This window comes from Hemicordylus capensis, chromosome 4 (genome assembly GCF_027244095.1).
Source record: "Hemicordylus capensis ecotype Gifberg chromosome 4, rHemCap1.1.pri, whole genome shotgun sequence".
Lineage (NCBI taxonomy): Eukaryota > Metazoa > Chordata > Lepidosauria > Squamata > Cordylidae > Hemicordylus > Hemicordylus capensis.
Genome location: NC_069660.1, coordinates 44284726 through 44306008, shown reverse-complemented (window position 1 = coordinate 44306008; position 21283 = coordinate 44284726). Strand labels below are relative to the sequence as shown.

At 43.8% G+C, this 21283-nt stretch overlaps 1 protein-coding gene across 4 annotated transcripts in view; it reads right to left on the bottom strand.

The window, feature by feature from the left end:
* Positions 1–7369: 7369 nt before the first annotated feature.
* The window catches only part of GGT7 (gamma-glutamyltransferase 7), an 80473-nt gene continuing 66559 nt past the window's right edge, over positions 7370–21283 (bottom strand). The window contains exons 15-17 of one of the 4 annotated variants that reach the window (XR_008305932.1): positions 19596–19773; positions 19134–19272; positions 7370–7849 (exon numbers count right to left, since the gene is read on the bottom strand). Coding sequence is in view for 2 of the 4 variants with exons in the window: in XM_053244602.1 (XP_053100577.1) it covers positions 19610–19773 (164 nt within the window). In the remaining 2 variants the exon portion in view is untranslated. Of the gene's footprint in view, positions 7850–18907; positions 18969–19133; positions 19273–19595; positions 19774–21283 lie in introns of all 4 variants that reach the window. The other 3 variants (XR_008305933.1, XM_053244602.1, XM_053244604.1) reach the window with 3 other exon arrangements.

The following is a 21283-nucleotide window of genomic DNA, read 5'->3' as shown; positions in this document are numbered from 1 at the left end:
AGGCCGGCTGCGCGCGCGCCGCCTCCGACCGAGAGAGCGCCTCCGGTTGCTTTCGGAGGCAGCCGCGCGCGCGCATTCTCTCTCTCCCCCCACTCCACATTACCCCTCACGGGGGGGGGGGGGTTCCGAGAAGAGGGACGTGCGCGACGTCCTCTTGGAAAGCGCTTGCTTTTTCCCCTTTCACACGCAACATACACACGGAGTTTTCCTCGCATGCCTGTACAGGCCATCTTCCTTTCTTGTCCTGCCACGGAAGATGATGACAACGATAGGAAGCCTCCGAGTCCACAGTCACACGCAGACCACCTCAAGACCCTGGGGAGGAGGACTCGAGTCGCCCTCGGTGCCAGCAGAGTCCTTCTCCCGCCGCGGCAGAACCGCCCAGGATTCCTCCGTCGCACATCCGAGGCATCTTCCGGGGTTCCTTCCCCATCCTTCGTTCCGATGGGCGACATAATAATACAACAATCCCAAGTGATAATTTTTTCGCAGCACCACCAAAAGCACAGAGGGAAAGCTCTTTCTCCTGCTGAAAGAGTCAGCCGGCCTCTCTGGCTGCAGCTCAACTTTTATTTATATAGCGCTTTGCATGTGCGTGGCACTTCACGGAATAACAAGAAGACCGGTGCTTGACCCATTCGCTGCCTGGGTGGGAACAAACTCCGTTGTACTCTTTGGGACGTTCTTCTGCAGGGGCGTGGCTAGGAGAGAGGGGGCCCTGTTGACCCCTCACCCAGGCGGCCCCTTGGAGTGAGGGAGATAATGAAGAAAATATGGAGGGGGGGGCTGGGTTTTTTGAACCCATCCACTCAATTATAGCTACACCCCTGCTTCTGAGTTAACATGCATAAAATCAGACCTCTTTTCGTCTTTCCATAGCTTCAGGTTTCAGAGACTGGGCGCTAGGGATGTGCAGGGAACCTGCAGGCGCTGGTTCGAAGGGATGGGGTGTACTACTCCCTACCCACCACATTTCCCCCAATGGCGCTCACTTAAAAACCGGTCCAGCAGGGTGGCAGCATACCTCCCTGCTGCCCTGTCCACTCCTCGGACCTGAAGTAGCACGTGCGCATGCATGTTGCATTTGCTACTTCTGGTCACTTCTGTTCCAAGGAGTGGACAGGGTGGCAGTGAAGTACACTGCCGCCCCGCCAGACTGGTTTTAAAGTTAAAATTATCCTTAAAGTTATCCCCCACACACACCTTAGAACCACCCTGTTTGAACCTGTTCGGAGGCCCATAAAAGGGCCTCTGAACAGGTTCATGCACAGCCCTACTGGGTGACCTCCTCCATCTTCAAATACCACATAAGCAGACCTGCAAGTTGTTATCTTGAGCTTCTATATAGCATTTCCCCCGCACTACATCCTGTGCTCCTTTCGAGCTGGGATGTTATTGGAAACACAATCCCGAACTAGTAAGTGGACATTGGTTCGACAATGATCAGCCACGGAATCCTGCATCTGTACCTGCCCCCAATACATTTGCTCAGTGGTGCAGAGGGAACACTTGCGGAGCAATTCCTCACTTAAAGGTTTTGGAGGCTTGGAGAGGAAAGACAGGTTATTAGACTTGTCAGCAAGGGGAGTTCAGTAAAATGAGGAGAGACCAGTGCTTGCCAGCCAAAGGGTTGGTGGCACCCCAAGAAAAGTTTGGCCATGTGGGCAGATGCCTCTCGCTGGGCAGACAGATGATCCCTGTCACCTGCTCAGCTGCCCACTTGCTCTCCTCACCACTTCTATCCACTGCTGCTGCCAGCACAGGCAGCAAGGAGAGCAAGTGGGTGGCCAGACAGGCAATAGGGATGGGGAGCACCCACTCCCCTGCCTGCACATTCCAACAAAGTGGCATGGGACCCAGGCCATCAGTGCCCCTCCCTGCTTGGTGCCCTAGGCAACTGCCTAGTTCACCTAGTGAATGATCTGACCCTGTGGGAGACTTCTCAAATTCTTAGGGGAGGATCTGTACCCCTGTATCTGCTACTGCCAGAGAACTATCTTGTTTCCATCTATACACCACACCACATTAAATGTTGCTAACATAAAATTATCACTTGAAGTTTACTTCCTTCCAGACCAGCAAAATAGTCTTATTCAGTTGAGGAGCCTGGGCGCTTTCCAGACTAGCTGCTCATCAGCAGCAAAATGCCTCCATTTGAGCAAGTCACATTCAGAATGTAAACAGCAGGGGGGGCAGTCTCGCAGCAACTAACAACCCCCCAAAACAGCAACCTTTTCACACCAGATAGACGACACCCTTGCTCCATATCGCAGCGATTAAGTTTGCAACAAGGCATTGGAAATGTGAACGGCACCCTGCTGTCCGCGTAGGAACTGTGGTGTCACGACGCAGGAAGTGTGGAAACACACTTCCGAGACATGTCCTGACCCCGTTGTAGAGACTAGTCTGCAAAGCACCCAGATAATTAGAGGTTTAGTGGCCATAGAGGTCTCTGGGTTTGTTCATCCATGAAGTCTGTTGGTGGCCTTAGGCAAATCAACACCTCTCTCATTCTAACCTGCTACAGTTTATTTTTACATTTTATATTCCACTCTTCCTCTCAGGAGCCCAGAGCGGTGTACTACATACTTAGGTTTCTCCTCACAACAACCCTGTGAAGTAGGTTAGGCTGAGAGAGAAGTGACTGGCCCAGAGTCACCCAGCAAGTCTCATGGCTGAATAGGGATTTGAACTTGGGTCTCCCCAGCACTCTAACCACTACACCACGCTGGCTCTTACATGCACTTGTTGTGAAAACATGACATAACCTTACGTATTCTGCCTTACACAAGATCAAATCCTTGTAATCCTCTGTGCTGATTAAATTAGGATAAATATATACCCAGATTCTGTATCCACACTGAATTTCACAGCCACCCTGTAGAATATACAATTTCCTCCAGTAAGATATATGTTATCATCTACCAAAAGTAACCTTCTGCAGTCTATATGGGACAAACAGGTTAATCCCTACAGTGAAAATATTAAATGGGTAAAAAAGTCTAGCACCCCCCCCCCCAAAAAAATGGCAACCATGGAACTTTAAAGGAAGACTCCAGACAGCATGAAACTGTAGGACTAAAGTTTCAGGAGGTTTGATTTGATCAGTTTTGACTTCAACAAAGATAAACTTTCTGATTTCACTATATATGTTAAGAAGCTTAGTTTGTCCAGAACGACTGTATTATCATCTATTATTGCTGATGTAAATCATCACTGTACTTAATCTCATGCATTTAAAGTCACATCAGAATTGTTACCTGCTGAACCTCTTGCATTGCACAGCCATCATTCACAAACTTGGTTCCACCCATTCAGTCTGTTACAGGAAACCATTGTTCCTACCTCAATACTTTAGTCACTATTGGAAAATCACTAACAGCCCCCCCCCCCCGCCCGGCCAAAAAAAAACTTCAACATGAGAGCCATTTCTCACTGTGCTGACCTCAATAAAGTGCTATGCTTTGACTAGCAAGTCAGAGGTTGCCAGTTCGAATCCCCACTGGTATGTTTCCCATAGTTCCCAGACTATGGGAAACACCTATATCGTGCAGCAGCGACGTAGGAAGATGCTGAAAAGCATCATCTCATACTGCAAGAGAGATGGCAATGATAAACCCCTCCTGTATTCTACCAAAGAAAACTACATGGCTCTGTGGTCACCAGGAGTCAACATTGACTCGACAGCACACTTTACCTTTTCCTCCAACACAGGGGTATGGGGGCTTTAAGAGAAGCAGGGCCCTGAGCCTGAGCCCTGGGCCCTGAGCCCCAGTGTTGCCTAGGAAGACATGCATGGAGTGCTGGGAAGTGTAGTCCTTCCCAGTACCTCCCTCATAAAACTCTATGGGGAAAACACTGAGAAGGATCACACTTCCCAGCAGTCCATGTGTGCTTTTCAAGATTATGCTGAAGCTTGGCAGAATTCCATTTCCCTTAAAAGTGCCCGACCAGCACTAGGTAAAGCCTCAGTGCAGTGTTGGGGAGCTGTGTGCAGTATATGGCTTCAGCTGAAGCTTCACATAGGCCCAATAAGCAATGAGCCAGGGCAGGGCTGACTCTAGGATTTTTGACACTCTCTAGGTGAAGTTTGACTTTGGCACCCCGCCCCCCAGCCAAGAAGTGTGGAGCCCCAGCTTTAACTTTAAACTGCACAGGCTGCTCATTCACAAGAGCAAAATAGCAGCCTGCACAGATGGCCAGTGAATGAGTGGCCTGCATTGGTTTGCCCAGGAGAGGGTTCCCATTCTATTATGGGGGCAAAATTCCAACACTTTCGAGATGAAAAGATGCTGCTCTTAATTTGGAAATCCAGTCTGAGATCATTTCTTTTTGGAAATTATTGCTGAGGCAGGCAATTCAAATTCCAAGGAGGCAGTGCAGCTTATGAGTCTAGCTGTTTGTTGGGAGGCTGAAGTGCAATGAGAAAAGGAGACTGCATTTTGGAGTGCAGGATGTGGACGTCCTTTGGGGAGCAGGGTGCAGTATTACATATTACATTCTTACACCACTGTGAAATACAAAAGGGGTGAAATACAAAAGGGAGAAAGAATAATTGGTGGTGCTATATAATGGCACTGTTTATGCAGACACACACACACACACACACATCCCGCCACCAAGAACTGGTGTCCTAGATGACCACCTTACTCTGCCTAGTGGGTGGGCTGATCCTGTGTCAGAAAGCTGCACTTAGGATTGATGGGAACCACCCCTGGCTCCTGGACCTTACTGTGAAGAACATCTTAGTCAGTGTAGTCAGGAGGATTGCCTCTCGACCATTACTGCTGTTGTAAATCATCACTATACTTGTCTCTTACATTTTAACTTTGCATAATGGTCACTGTCTGCCTGCCTTTGATTCCATAGTCCTTTGACCCCATCTTTTACAGTTGTTTTTATAAACTACACACACACACCAACTGAAGAAATACTTCATGCATCTGATGGAATGGACTCTTAAGTCCACGGGTCTTTATGCTAAAATACACGCATCTGATCTGTTTATCTTTAAGGTGAACATAGGGAGCTGCCATATACTGAGTCAGACCATTGATCTATCTAACTCAGTATTGTCTTCACAGACTGGCAGCAGCGTCTCCAAGGCTGGAGGCAGGAATCTCTCTCAGCCCTATCTTGAAGAGGCCGGGGGGGGGGGGGGGATTTGGAACCTAGGTGCTCTTCCGAGTGCAGCTCCATCCCCTGAAGGGAATCTCTTACAGTGCTCACACTTCTAGTCTCCCATTCAAATGCCACCAGGGCAGACCCTGCTTAGCTAAGGGGACAAGTCATGCTTGCTACCACAAGACCAGCTCTCCTCTGATCTAGGTGCTAAAAGCCTCTTCGTGGATTTTGCTGCAACAAACCTGGCTACTCCTCTGAAGGTGTTACCATGTTAAACAGAATCTCTGCCTCACACATTAAAATGCATTGAGAGAGTGAAGAAATCCCACCCATTCTCCACACTTAAGATTCAGAGTGCCTCTTAAGAGGTAACTAATCTTATGTACATATCCTTAATTGCAAATCCCATCAGTTACATGCCATCTCCTTTTAACAGATTACACCACATTATCATCCATATTCTTAAGAGTCTGTTCATAAGACACTCAACCCATTGAATCAGTATGACAAGGTAACTCCTACAGATACCTAAGAGTTTCATTTATAAAGCTAACCTCTCTAAACAGCAACCAGACGAAGACATTAGAGTCTGGTAACTGAAACCTAACATCATATACCTTTCTGCTCTTCTAACACACCTTAAATACTTCCTCAACCCTCTTTCTGCTCTGAAAAGAAGTGCCTAATCTTTTCAAATTTCTGGCAAAAAGACACAGTTCTGCAAAGATTTTTTATTTGTTTGCCCTGCCTCACTCCGCAAACAAAGTCTATTATCATTATAGTCATGGTCAATAGTTTAGAGCAGATCTTTGTAGACTTAGGAATGCTCTGTATCACATCCATATGTATTGGTGAAGGCATATTGCAGCTATGGTTGTATGGAAAGGATTAAACATTAGGCTTATTAATGTACACCTTTGTGAATGGTCACTGGCTGACACTCAGAGTAAATTACTCCTGAGTAATCCTATTGAAATGTAGTAGATTAATGCCCAAGTAGTTCTATATTTTGAAACAGCCTGAATTCCAGCCACTGATTCTTCATATAGAGAAAGTTAACTATTAAATATTAACTATCAAATAAATTGTGTGGTCTGATGGTGATTAAAGGGACATTATGGGAGGGCATGAATTTAAAGGAGTCAGATGACTGTTGGCTGAACTAGTTTAGTTTTGTGACTGTATATGTGATTTTATGTGCAAAATACAGTTGCAAATGAATGTTAACACAAACAATATTTTCAGAATAATCACATTTACTTTTTGCAAAGTAAAAAATATATTCTTACTCCATTTTGATATTGCAGTCACTTCTCAAAGGTGGCTGGATTTGAAGGCTGTATGGCATCTGGAATAACTCATTGGTTTATTATTTGCTTCTGCAAACCATCCATCCATGCCCAATCCTCTCCCATCCCCCAACATGCAATTTTGACAACACTCAGATCCTAAACAAATTTAAATTCACTTGATTTCAGTGTAAATATACTGCAGCCCCAATGTCCTGCCTTGTAGCAGAAAACTGAATTAGATGCTTTTGATTTGTCTCTTGTTGACCGCAGCATTCATATAACCAGCTCTTGTGACAGTATGGATCATATGATTCATTCACCAATTTACAATTCTCACCCTAACTCATATGTGCTTTCTAGTGCATGTGGCTAGATCTGTTGACCTCTTCATTATCATTTACTCCTCGAGATGACAAAAATAGGACAAAGAATTAATTTATCACAAGACCACTGAAGGTCTTCATAGGCTTTGTGTTGGTTCAGCTCCTATTTGGATGAACCGTATGTAAATGCACGCTAGTGGCTTTCCAGAGTTAGCCCTACTCCTACATGTCAAAATAGTTTGTCAAAAATGTCATACCATGGCTGGGCCTGAATATGAAGGAGCAAGTTTTGATGGCAGCTGCTGAAAGCATCAGCACAAGCAGGGCCATCTAAACGTGCAGTTCAGGACTTGCCTGCACATTTGTTCAAATCCTAAAGCAGTGCCCACAGGGCTGATAATTTTACTTTTATTATTATTATCATCATTATTATTATTATTAATTCAATTTCTATACCGCCCTTCCAAAAATGGCTCAGGGTGGTCTATGAAAATAAAGTATTTAGAAACATACAATCTTTAATCACCACACACCTAGCACTCGAGTTAATTCCAGTGGCAGACTTGTAAGCAATTGGTTTCAGGTAAAATAATGTAAAAAGCATGCAAGAGAGACATTGTGAGCATGTAATACAAAAAGAAAACTGTTTTTATTTCAGCCTTTTTCTTATTGGTGGGAAACTGCATGAATACATTTTTGTTTTCTGAACAAAATCACACAGTTGTGATGACAATGCATTGTTGTGTTACTTATTTTCAAATAAAAACGATGCTATACAGTAAACATGACATTTTAACATTTGTGTCTGTGTTTTGTTTACATTTTGTTGTTCTTTAAAAAAAACACCTTGCATTTTAACTTTAGGTGGAATTATACTTTTTGGTTCCCAGCAGCAAAGTATGTTGACCAGTATCTGAGGGTACATGGGGGAGATGCATTCTGTTGAGATGTTATTTGCTCTTTACAATCCATATGTTTAATGTAACACTTGACAAGACAATTTGCTGAGAAGATAAGAAGACACTAATTAAAACAATGTGCAGTTCATAGAGTAGACCTAGAAGACACCAGTTCTGTAAAGTCCTGCTGCAGAAGGTGCTCTGGGTGCTCCTGTGGAATAAAGGGGCTATTGTGAAGAGATTGTACAAACCTGAGGATCACCTTTACTGCTTTATGCCATATATACAAGACCATATGTTTTCTGCTGCTGATTAGCTAAACACAAATAACTTCTACCCCCTGGTTCTGCACTCTTCATCCTCAACACAGATTAGAGTTCTTGCTCCATTCATAAGCATGCATTGAACAAGGGATGACATATACCTTTTAGCTCCTTCAGCCATTCTAATTGTAGGCTCTTAAGCAATGGCTTCCTGCAATCCTGGTTCAGTGCTAAAACCATGAAGTGTCCTGGCAGAAGGCAGTACCTTTTCCTTAGGTTAGGGCTGCAAAATTTCAGGCCTTCAGCAGTTGCTGGACTACAACTCCTATCGTGCCTAACTATTGGTCACTGTGACTGGGGTTGAAGGGAATTGTAGTCCATTCCAACAACTGGTCTGGAGGGCTGAAGTTGGACAGCCCTGCCTTAGGCCATCCCTGTTTAACTTACATAAACTTCTATCAGTGAAAACCAAACTAGACAGCCTGGGCTGGCCTATGCTAGCTGTGAAAACCAGTGAAACTTATAAACACCTTGCATGGCCAAATTACAGGAATCGGAAAGAGTGAAACAATATTTGACGTTTCCTAACTTAGTAGTACCATAGACAAGCGGTAGAGGTGCTGTCACTCAGTGGCAGAGTATGTTTTGCATGCAGGAGGTTATTGGCTCAATTCCTCGCATCTTAGGGCAAGACTGGGAAAGACCCCCGTCTGAAATTGTAGAGCGCTGCTGTCAGTCGGCATAGAAAATTCCAACCAAAATGGATTAATGGTCTGACTCAGTGTTGCTCTTACCCCTGGACTTTGGGGCCGAAGTCCAGGGCCTCCATACCCCATCGGGGCCCCCCAAATCCTCCTTAGTCTGTCCTGGGTGGTGTGGTTGCTGCTGTCCTGCATTGCACTGGGCGTCTGAGTATGATTGTGACCTGTGCCAGGTGCTTTAGAGACAAGGGGGGAGTGGGGAAAAATATGTGGGATGGGAATATGTTAAGTTAAATGTTTCTCCTAATGCATATTTGCATAAATATATCTGTTTTATATTCTTACATTCTTGTGAGTTCAGTTGCTATTTGTGCCCTCAAGAACCCAGGTGTTAAAAAAATTGTGTGTGTCATAGCGTGTGTGTGTGTGTGTGTGTGTGCAGGGGGGTGGGGCTCCAGCAAAGTGTGTGTGTGTGTGTGCGTGCGGCGGGGGGTTCCTCCAAAGGCCTTTCGGTCCAGGGGCCAAAATTACCTAGGTGCACTTGTGTTCTGACGGTGTTGAGATACTACAAATGTAAGGCAGCTTTATATGTTCAAGCCTGATGTAGTTCAAGCATGATGCAGTTACCTGAATGTGTGAATGTGTTTATTTAAATGTGCTAATGATGTCTATCAAGTGTTCTGGAATTGGGTGAATACTTTATAAAGTGCTCATCCTGTTTTCCCTTCAAATAATCCTTATTCTTGTATGAAATCCACCTCCCTAGAATCCAGAAAATGTGAATGTTATTCTTTGGTAGATGTTGTTGGAGCATTATGCATCCAACCTACATTTTGATAGAACAATAACTACTCCTTACCTGTTCCTTACTAGTCTCTTCCCTGCTAGTCTGTTCCTTTGCCGTACCAGTAACAATTTAAAAACAAACAAAAAAACAAAAAAACCACTGCCAGGCACAGGAAATAACTTTAGGCTGATTGACATAACCATTTTCTGGTCTTTCCCCCACAATTGAAGTTAATTTTTCAATCACCTGTAGCTGGATATTCAAACATAGTTATTCTGGCCCTGTGAGCAACTCAGAAAATGACATGAGCAAACTTATGTCTGAAAGTTTCCAATTTAGGCTGAACAAGCTATCCCCTAAAAAGAGATCATGTAAATTACCATATTTTGCTAAAAGCATGAAAGAGCAATGATGCATGTTTTCATATCATTATCTGAATTGCAGAAGGAAGTTACCTGAGTCACCCTAGAACCTTCTGCCTAACAGAACAGCACCATCACAGCACTCATCCGTGGGATAATTTATATGTTACTAACTACACATGATTATCAAAAAGCCCCTTCTTGTGCAGATAATCAATGCAGCAGGCAGTAACATTTTGCAAGAGCTTTGGTCTACATGTGTGCAGTGTGCACACTAGTATCAGTGCTGACATGTAAGCATTATAAGAACATAAGAACAGCCCTGCTGGATCAGGCCCAAGGCCTATTTAGTCCAGCATCCTGTTTCGCACAGTAGCCCACTAGATGCCTCTGAGAAGTCCACAGGCAAGAGGTGAGGGCATGCCCTCTCTCTTGTTGTTGCTCCCCTGCAACTGGTATTTAGCGGCATCCTACCTCTGAGGCTGGAGGTGGCCTATAGCCCTCAGACTAGTAGCCATTGATTGACCTATCCTCCATGAATTTATCTAAACCCCTCGTAAAAGCCATCCAGGCTGTTGGCTGTCACCACATCTTGTGGCAGAGAATTCCATAGGTTGATTATGCATATAAGAACATAAGAAATGTTGTTGTTATTGTTGTTGTTAGAAATTATATGCATTAGGAATGTGTATTTGTTTTGTGATTAATGGTAAGCTGGATCAAATCCATTCACATTTGTCTCAAAATATGTAGCTATCTGAATTGATCCAATGGCACACAACCCATTCAGTCCATTCAGGCCCCATTTATTTTTGTGATTAAGGCTGGGGGCGGTGGGGGGACCCATCTTGTAGCAGGCCAAAGCAGTGGGCTTAGTCCTTATTTTTAAGTACTTATTAAAGTTCAAAAAGAGCATCATAGCTCCTCCTGATGTCCACTGCCACAAAAACATGGCAGTTGCCATGTTTTTTTTACTCCCATAATGTCATGGACCTATACAACATCCAGGTATTCCGGGGGTAAAACATTATGGCTGCCAGCAGGGAACTGCCAGGCGGAGCTCTGATGCTCCTTTGAGTTTAAAAAAGAATTTAAAACATGAAGAAGAAAAAAATCCCACCACTATGGCCCCTGTTCCTTTTAGCAAGAAAACAAATTAGGGGAAATGAAAAGTGGTGGGGTGGGGTCTGATGATGAACTTAATGTGTCTTGCTACAAATGAATACCAAAGTGAGCATTTTTCACACACTTGTAATATGCATTTAGACCTGGGCTGCACAACTTTAGCACTTCTGCAGATATAGGACTATAATGCCATCATCCCTGATTATTGGTCAGTGGAACTAGGGATTATGGAGTTGTAGTCCAAACTCAGCAGGAGGGCCAAAGTTGTGCTACCCTGATGTACACCTGCACACAAAACTATATAAACATGACTTCTTGCCATGAGTCATGGGGAAGGGGTTCTGTTGCTAATACTGAATGAAACTATGCAAATAATTTCATAGAAGAGGAGTAGGCACATTTTTTGAGACTGGCTGTCTTCCCCTGAAATGCCCAATGATCAGCAATGCTGCCCAAAGGGGATTACATGTGGAATAATGTCATATCAGAGCTCTAAGCTCAGTGATCAATAAGGATGTCTCTCTCTTTTGGACGGTACGATGTACCTGTACTATCTGTCAAACACTTAAGCAGGGTCAGAGGATGTTTTGCAACAAAAGGTGATATGGGTAAGTAATCCAACTCTGCATGCATCCAGGACCACTTCTCTCACACGTCTCAATGAATGGCAGCCAAGCTTTTCAGCCTGTTTGTCTTGAATTCCAGTACACCGGTCATATGTATGTGCACAGCTCATACAGATTAGCTTTTTGTAAGATGCTGCCAGGGTAACCTTTCTAGCCTTAACTACACTGTGCAGACTATGCAGAAAGCTAATCTGCATTATGCTGAATGCTTGGTATTAGCATACACACAGTACTACTCTCAGCAAATGGCAGCAGTTTCTGGAAGTTAGCACAGACTATCTTAGAGCTAATATGTGGAAGTAACCCTAAGGAATACATTTGTAATGGTTATCTATATATATAATTCTCTAAGGTATACCCGTGGCTAATCTCGTGTGGGGATTCCATAAGCAGATTGTGGGGAGGAGCCTGTGAGAGCAGAAGCACCATGGTGATTGGGCAGTGAGGATTCCATATGCAGATAGGGAGGAGGAGCCTGTGATGGTTAAGGTCAGTTGGAATGCAACTGTTACTGGTCGGACGATGTTCTTGATTGTAGAGGAGAAGAATCTCTCTACATATAAGGATAGTGGGCAAAGGTCTACGAAGAGAGGGGTTGTGAGGGAGGAAAGAGCCCCTTCAGGAGAAGGAGGCTGCTGTTGTGTGAATTAGATGAGGAAACAAGACGAACAAGATCTGTTAACTCAGGGAGAGAGAGAGAGAGAGAGAGGAGGAGGAGGAGGAGGAGGAGGAGGAAGACAAAGGGGAAGAGCAAGTGGAGGAGAAAGAGAGGAAAAGAAGGGAGGGGAAGAAAGAAGGAAGGGCGAGGGATGGGCCTGATTGATCATGGCGGCGGTGGCAGCAGCAGCAGCCACAAGGAAGGGGCCTGTCAACCACTGCTGCTGTTTAAGGCTATCAAGGTCATTGGCAGAGGGAGGGAAGCAAAGGATGGGCCTGGGCCTATCAGCAGCCTGAGGAGAATGAGCGGCCATGGCGGTGAAAGCAGCAACAAAGGGCCCGATCAACTGCTGCTGCTGCTCCTGTGGGAGGGAGCAGGAGCAGGGCTCAGGTGAGGGTGGGGAGGTCTCTGGGGATAGGGGGCTGCATCTTGGCCCAGAGGTGTATCTAGGGAAAATAGTGCCTAGGGCAAGCACTGAAATTGCACCCCCTGTCCAAACATCTGACACCCGTCTTTCAGATAACTTTACCATAATAGCAGCTGAAAAATACAAGTCAAACTTGTTAACCTTTTAATATTTCAAAAACTATTTAGCAGTGGACATAGCCAGACCAAAAAATGCTGGGAAACTACACATTTCAGTATGCTGGGGATCATGAAATACCCAAATACTATGTGGAGGTGTACTTGGAAAACTAAACAGAGGTGCCTGTCTAATTCTCTACTATGCATTGTAGCATCACTATTACATAAGTTTTAAAAATAAATGGAGAATTTGACTTTTCCCAGATACTCTGAAAATAATTAAAGGATATGCAGAGTAAACTGTGTCACTGCTTGGAATATATTCTAGTATTTCAGAAAGACAGTTAAAATGAGAAAAAGAGAGCAAGAAACTCCCAGTGGGCCTTAATACTAAGGATTTCACATTGATTCAAAGACAAACTCAGCATTAATAGCCATATTATTAAGACAACACATTTAACTCACTTATCACAAGAAGCAAAGTAAGAGCAAATGAATACAATCCTAGCTCATAAGCTTCAGCTCAGTATTCACAAGCCCTGATTCTCTGTACATAGTGCCAAACTAAATATGTGTACAGTGATTTGAATTTTTTTTTACCTGTAGCCCCTTTGGGGGGCTTCCTAAAGGCCATGTGTGTGGGGTCTGCAAAGTTTCTCCCTCCCCTGCTGGCCTCTAGGGCCTCGCAGGGACCATTTGAGCATGTGCAGTGGCCATTTTTTAAAATAATTTTTTTGGGGGGGAAGGCTGCTGAAAACAAAATGACTGCCATGCATACTCAAATGGCCTCTGTGAGGCCTGGCATGGCCTAGGGCCTCACAGAGGCCATTTGAGCATGCGTGGTGATTATTTTGTTTTCGACGGCCATTTTTTAAATTTAAAAAATGGTGCCCCCTTCAAGTGGCGCCCAGGGCATATGCCCTGCCTGCCCCACACTAGATACGCCCCTAGCTTGGCCGATAGTAGGAAGGGGGATCATTAGGAAGGGAATCATTAGGAAGGGGATTGAAAATAAAACTGCTAATATTATATTGCCCTTATACAAAATTATGGTGCAGCCACACCTGAAGTACTACTGCATACAATTCTGGTCACCACATCTAAGAAAGGACATTGTAGAACTGGAAAAGGTGCAGAAGAGAGCAACCAAGATGATTGGGGGCCCAGAGCACCTGTCTTATGAGGCAAGGCTACAACACCTGGGGCTTTTTAGTTTAGAAAAAAGACAACTGCGGGGAGACATGATAGAGGTCTATAAAATCATGCATGGTGTGGAGAAAGTGGATAGAAAGAAATTTCTATCTCACACACATAACACTAGAACTAGGGGTCATACCATGAAATTGGTTGCCAAGAAATTTAGGATCAACACATGGAAGTACTTTTTCACACAACACATAATAATCTTGTGGAATTCTCTGCCACAAGATGTGATGACAGCCAACAACCTGGATGGCTTTAAGAGGAGTTTAGATAACTTCACGGAGGAGAGGCCTACCAATGGCTACTAGTCAGAAGGCTATAGGCTACCTCCAGCCTCAGAGGTAGGATGCCTCAGAATACCAGTTGCAGAGTAACGGAGTTGCGGAGTAACAGCAGGAGGGAGGGCAGAGTAACCAGTTGCAGAGTAACAGCAGGAGGGAGGGCATGCCCTAAACTCCTGCCTGTAGGCTTCCAGTGGCATTTGGTGGGCTACTGTGTGAAACAGGATGTTAGATTAGATGGGCCTTGGACCTGATCCAGCAGGGCTGTTCTTATGTTCTCAAGTTGGCAGTGAGGCTTGCCACTGCAATCCCAATCACTCTATGCATGTTCACTGTACTCATGAACTTTGTGTGAATAGCGCTAATGTTATCTCCAAACTGTGCCGTTCACTTTTCCCTATTCTAAGTTCATAGCAGCCATTGAGGCTGTTCTCACGAGCAGTGTGGCCTGGGCTAGGCTGCTCATGTGGAGCAACAGGATCCACATGGATCCTGGTGCTCCTGCCCAGAGTAACCCCACTTCCTAGCCCGGCTCTTAGCTGATATGGGAGTGAGCACTCCCTTAAACCGGCTGCTGGGGTGGTGTTTTGACCTCAGCCCGAGGAGACACAGAGACAGGCACTTAGAGTACTCGTCTGATGGGGGAATCCCCAAGGCACTGCACGCAAAGCACAGTGCTTTGTGGGATATCTGCAGGCCGGGAAAACAAGTCCTGGCCTCTGTTGATCCGTGCTGCTCTTGGCAGCACAGGTTGTGTGAGTGTGGGACTCACGTGCCGAAGAAACGAAGATCAATTGTCTGGGAGAAGGTAGGTTGAATCCTGCCCCTCACATGGGCCCACCCGTGCAGTCATTTGAATTACCCCATTGATTCACTTATGGAGGAAAGTGGGGGGGGGCAGGGGCGTTCAGTCAGTGACAAACTGGGGTAAAGACTACACCTGCCCCTTGTGGGATAACAAGGAGATTCCCCATGGACTGTGTCCCAGATTGCTAGTTAGAATTGAGTCCCAATCTATACAATCCCACTCCTTTATCTAAATAGCCTATTTTTAGATTGTCTCTTGGTCATGCTAGAATGTGACAGAACCTTGGGAACTGGCCTTTATATAATAGATAGTCATCACATGCTGTACATCTTGTTTGGTTGATGTTAGAGGTGTTGTACAAACATTCAAAAATCTTGAGTAGTCTACTAGCTACATACAATCTAACAAGTGAATGAGCCCTTAAACAGTGAATGATTGTAAACTATTTTGAGGTCATCAACATACAGCATATCGGCAATGGTGTCTGCAGTGTGTTAGTTCATTGACATCCACTATTATAAAGGGCCATTCTTCATATTAAGATATTTTTAAGCCATATAAATGTGGCACATGAATAAGACAGTATTCACAAGATTCCAGTTCACTGGAATATAAGACCTCGAACACCAAGACAGCTATTAACAGAAATACATACAGAATATGTACAATCGCCATAGGTACAATAATACTATGGAGGAACCAACTGGAGTTAATCATTGACTTAAGATCAGCATAGGGAAAGTTTTTCTCTTTTTCAGTCTTAAAGTGCTGTGAGATTCTACTTGTGGGATTAAAAGGTGTGGTATGAAACTGTGCAGTGATGGAAGGCAGATGCCTTCTGCTTCTCTCTTCAATGACATAAGTTAATCTATGAAGTTTTGTCTTCATATGTATGGAAGGGAAGAGCAGAATCGTGCTCACTATCCATGCCCTCCCCTCTATGTGTTCAACTGGAGGTGTGCATAGAGCCCTGCATGCATATAACTGCAAAAGACTGGGTCCCCAACTGTACTGGCAGAGCTTATCTGTGTACCATTGTATGAATGTTGGGTTCTATGCACACTTTCAGTTGAATGCACCGAACTCAGGAATGGAGATTCCCACCACAACTCCGTTTCCCCTTTCACACAACAATGGTGTCCAGGGATGGCCCTTCCATGAGGCAGGGTGAGGTTACCTCAGGTTGCCTCAGGTGCAGGTATGGGCACAGGGGGTGGCAACTCCCCCTTGCTATTGCCACCACATTGTCCACTGCTGCCACCCTTCCATACCCTGCTGGAGCATGCTGTTCATTTTTCCTTCCATGCCCTGCTGGGATGCACATCCCCCCCACCCCCGCCATCCCTCAGCTTAAGCTAGGGATACTCCTGACACCACTGCCTCGCTTGGTGTCATAGGGAGAATCCTTGTGTGTCGCTGCCACTGTCTATGTAGCAAGGCCTGAGGATGCTGAGCAGACACCTACAGGTCAGGGGCATCAGATGGTCCTTTGCCTCAGGAGGGAAAACATCTTGGACTGGCCCAATGGAATCGCTTCAAATAAAATGTACCAATTTTACCTCTTTGGGTAGCTGGTTTTTAATATTATGTGTAATCTACATTCCTATTGTATGTAGATTCTTTTTAAATTCAATTAAACAAGAGCTTATGTTATTTTGTAAGCAATGTCGTTGGTCATTCAGATAAAGAAGATACATTTTGCAAGAACTGAATTTCTGGGTCAGATCAGGGCACATTGCAAGAGCTCCAGATTAATGAAGAAAAGTGAAATAAGCTTGGCAAGGGGTCAGTTATGTCAATTAAGGTTATAACCTAGTAAAAAGCAGGAATATAATTATATATATTGTTAAGCCTTAGAATATGGTAATGTTAAATGTTCTAATATTTTACTTTTGAGACATACATTTGAGAATGTCAGCTGAAACAATAACATATGTTCAGCCTTGACCTCATTTTATCAGCTATGCTTTCACCATAGATTTTAAAAAATAGTGACATTAGGTCAGGAGATGGTGCATATGACTGTGGATAACCTTTATATGGATGAGCCTGAATGAATCTACCTCTTCAGAGGGTTTTATTTTTCCCATGTTGTCAGGTGTTTTCTAAAGTTAACTGCATGCAGCCTTAGATCATAACATTTAAGTGAGAAGGGACTGCATTTTTTAGGTTGCTTTATCATTGAATTTCTGTTGTTTTCCCCAGTAAATATCTTGGTTTGTCATTGCATCTTCTTTATATTTCCCAATAAATACAATAACAAGCTGAATTATGCAGCTTTATGAAAAACCAAGGGACTATTGGCAAGGGTATAATTAAATTATTCAGTGCAATATGCCACTAAAATCTGCCTGAGTTATTTCTGCATTAGAATTTTCAGTGTTTTCCCCTTGTAGAAATTCTCCAGAGACCAACACTGGGAAACTGAAAATAATTTTTTTCTCAGCATAGATGTAGCATAATTCATAGCAGATGAAAAAAGCAGGAAGCACTCAACCAAAAAGCAAAAACAAGAGACAAAATCTAAAGGTGCTGTGAAATATTTATTAAAGCCCAATGCGTTTCATCCACAAGAGGCTTTCTTCAGGGTCATCGATTTATAGTATTCCAAAGAGAACTCTAACAAATAGTCCTTTGCCTTCTCTTGTGAGAACCCTCTTGTGGATGAAACATGTTGGGCTCCAATAAATGCTCCACAGCACCTTAAGAGGTTATCTCTTGTTTTGATTTTTACATAATTCATAGACCAGATCCAGAGCTGAACAATACAGAATATTGTCTCAAATACAAAACAAACAAACAAACAAAACCCACAAAAAACCATCAAAAAAACCCACTTGAAGTGAGATCTACATCTTGCTGAAATCACAATGAGATACTATTGATCACATGCCATGAAGAGGACCAAGGGGAGGTACCATCTCCTCCTGAGGCAGAGAGACCACAAGAGGAATATACAAATGTACATGAACATATAGATAGGAGCTGATACAACATATACACTGGTACAAATAACGTGATTCACAGGAAATATTAAAGAATGTCCAGAGCCACAGATGTAATTTTAATTATGTTATTTGCGGGTATGGGGGTGCGCACTGAGTGTGTGTGTGTGTGTGTGTGTGTGTGTGTATAAACCTCTAATCAGATGGTGGCGTGGGGAAAGGTGGCAATTAAACCTTTCTTCACCTTGTTCACAGTGTGGATTGGGCCACTTTCAGCTTCTGTTTGCCCCAAGAGGGAAGCTGCCATTGGTGAAAATGAGAGCTTCCCTTCCAGGTCAAATAGCAGCTACAGAGCACCTCCAATCTGGACTGAGATCATAATGGGTGTGTGGGTGGAATTATCCCCTCCCTTATGCCACAGTCCTAATTTGGATCAGGGCTTCCAGCACCTGATATTTACACACACACACACACACACACACACACAGGCAAACAATGTGATTAAAGTTATAGCTAGATTGATGGAGGAGTTATTTGGAAAGGAGAAAAGTTGATTATTAAGTATAAGGGAAAATATGTTAGACACAGAAAGATTTTTCTGCCTAACCTTCAACACGGCTTTGAGGATTAAACCATTTGCTATCCTTGTGGGTAAGGGGTACCACTGAAAGAACATTCAAATTGTTTCACCTGCAGTATGAACCCAACTCACAACAAATGCATGACAATACATATAATAGCTGGATCAGCCACCACTTTTACTCCTTCCCTTGTGAATCAGGTATTTTTTCCCTTTTTTAAAAGTAGCACATGTGTGATTATTTCTGTTTCTAAAATATTATTTTAAACTCCAGAGCAGAGAGCCAGTGTGGTATAAGAGTAACAATGAGAGATTAAGATCAGAAAAATCTGACTAGGTTTAAATCCCACTCAGCCATGTAGCTCACTGAATGACCTTAAGCCCATCACTCACTCACAACCTTACCTCACAGGATTGTTGTGATGATAAAATGGGCATTGGGAACCATGTACTCTGCCTTTAGCTCCTTGGAGAGCAGGTGAAACATAAATGTAATGAATAAGAAATAAAACTGTTTCAGAGATTGGAGGGGCGTTCTTGACATGACAGACATCAATCAATAGGCACCCTCCACAGATGGATTTTCCCACTGAAACTCAACACTGCAGAACCATTTTTTAAAAGAGCTCACCTCAGAACAGAAGTATAAAATGGTAGCAAAACTACCACTGCCACTCTCAAAATGGTACATTTTGTATACACCATAGGTTTGCTTCTTGAATGTTTCCAGTGCTTGATTTAGAAAGATCTCTCTGTTGTACATGAAATAGCTGGAATCAATCCAAAACAGTGTGCTATCAAAATTAAACCTATTCCCTGTGCTCCTAATATAACAATGCCTGAGATTCTTATAACTCAAGAACATAATAATAAAATAAAATAAAATTCTAAGGGCTGTGTTGTGGCTTCATCAGCCTTTGTTGCTGTATTGTTTCAGTACAGAAGTGCTGAGGGGGTCTGTTTAGCCATGTAGAACCCACAACAAACACTGTTTGTTCCACACTAGAGGGAATAATAAAAGGGACTGTTTGGGAACATGCACATTGTATCTTGGAAAAAGAAAAAGAAATAGAGCCTTATTTCGTGAACAAACCCATCCGGGAGTTGCTATAATATTGTGGCTCCTGCTGCATCCCCACTTCTTGGGTCCTTCACACCAATTATGAAGTTATTGGTTCTTCTGGCTCCATGAACTAGGGAGAGGACCTCCACTTTCTTCACACGTTGACCCCTGGTTTCAAAGTAGTCAATCTCTTCTTCAGGAAATTTACCTGATGGGGAATTTTAGAAAAGGTTGTTTTTACTCACCAACATGATATGCAGCATTACAGCTCCATAATGCTGTGCCCCAGAGCTGCTGTGGAGGATGCAGTCCCAATACTGGGATGAACAGGCAGGAGCAGAAACAGCTCTTCCACAGTCTTCCTCATTCATGACAATGGGGGAAACTGGAAGTGCTGCTAGCAGAGATGCTCTTACCCCTGGACTTTGGGGCTGAAGTCCAGGACCTCCATGGCCCCTGGGGCCCCCCAAATCCTCTTTAGTCTGTCCTGGATGGTGTGGTCACCTGGTGGATCATGATGATGCTTAATTTGCAGGGGGGCGGGCTCCAAAGGCCTTTAGGTCCAGGCTCCAAAATTACCTAGGTGCACCTCTGGCTGCTTGTGCTACCACCTTGCCAGCTTCAGGCTATGTCTTTGTTCCGATTCTGCAGCAGCCCCAGGGTACAGCATTACAGAGCTGTACTGCTGCCCATCATGTGGGCCATTGAAAACAATCATATCTCCTCCCTCCTGTATACTGAAACACTGTAGCCCTATTCAGATACTACAGTGTACATGCATACGTATCTGTACACATGTGCATATTTTTGTGTAAATGATGGTACATGCACTCCTTTTAAAGTGAACCTTGATACAGGCCTCCTCAAATGCAGGGCACAGATAGGAAGTCTACTATTGCATTGAACATAATGTGTGAATAACTGTACATGCATGTGTTGAACATAACATGTGTAAAGGGCTTCTATGGCCCATCAGAGGGTCATCTAGCCAACTGCTTCTGACTCTTTTGGTTAGGTAATGTAGTGATCAGCTAGAAAATGGGCAAGTGTCCAAAGGACAACCAAATTTCAATGCTGAAGGGGAAAAAGAGTTGTGTACATTACACAGTCCATGCTGGTCTCTATTAACTTATTCCCACAAAATATCAATCTCAGGAAAATAACATTCAGCATCAAATCACAAAACAGGCTTTTCAGAAAGTAGCCTTCCCACATTTTTCTCAACAGGAGAAAGGAGGAGAAAAAGGAGGAGGAGGAGAATGAAAAGGTGGTGGTGGTTGATGATGCTGTTTGCATTAATACTCCAACCCAGATAATCATACATAGCATGCTGGGTGTGATGATTATTTGGGAATAACCAAATGCAGTGGAGTTGGAAAGCAGACAAGGACATGCATCTCATTGCCTGATGGATGGGATGGAAATCAAATCTTCATAGACAGTGTGCAGTGCTGATGGTGTCCTATTGGCTGGGTTAATCTTTGTATCCAGTCCTCAGCGATTGCATCTTTTCCCACTCGTATCAATCAGCTGATGCACTTGTAGCGGCATGCTATCCCAACTGATACATTTGGAAGGCAGCCATCTGGATCCACCGTTCCTCCCCAGAGGCATATGTTGAACATGTTCACATTTCCTACCATATACTTGTTGGATCAGGGCTTAAATGATTAAGATGAATTGTAGGGCTGATATATTAATACAGAAAGATGGAAGCG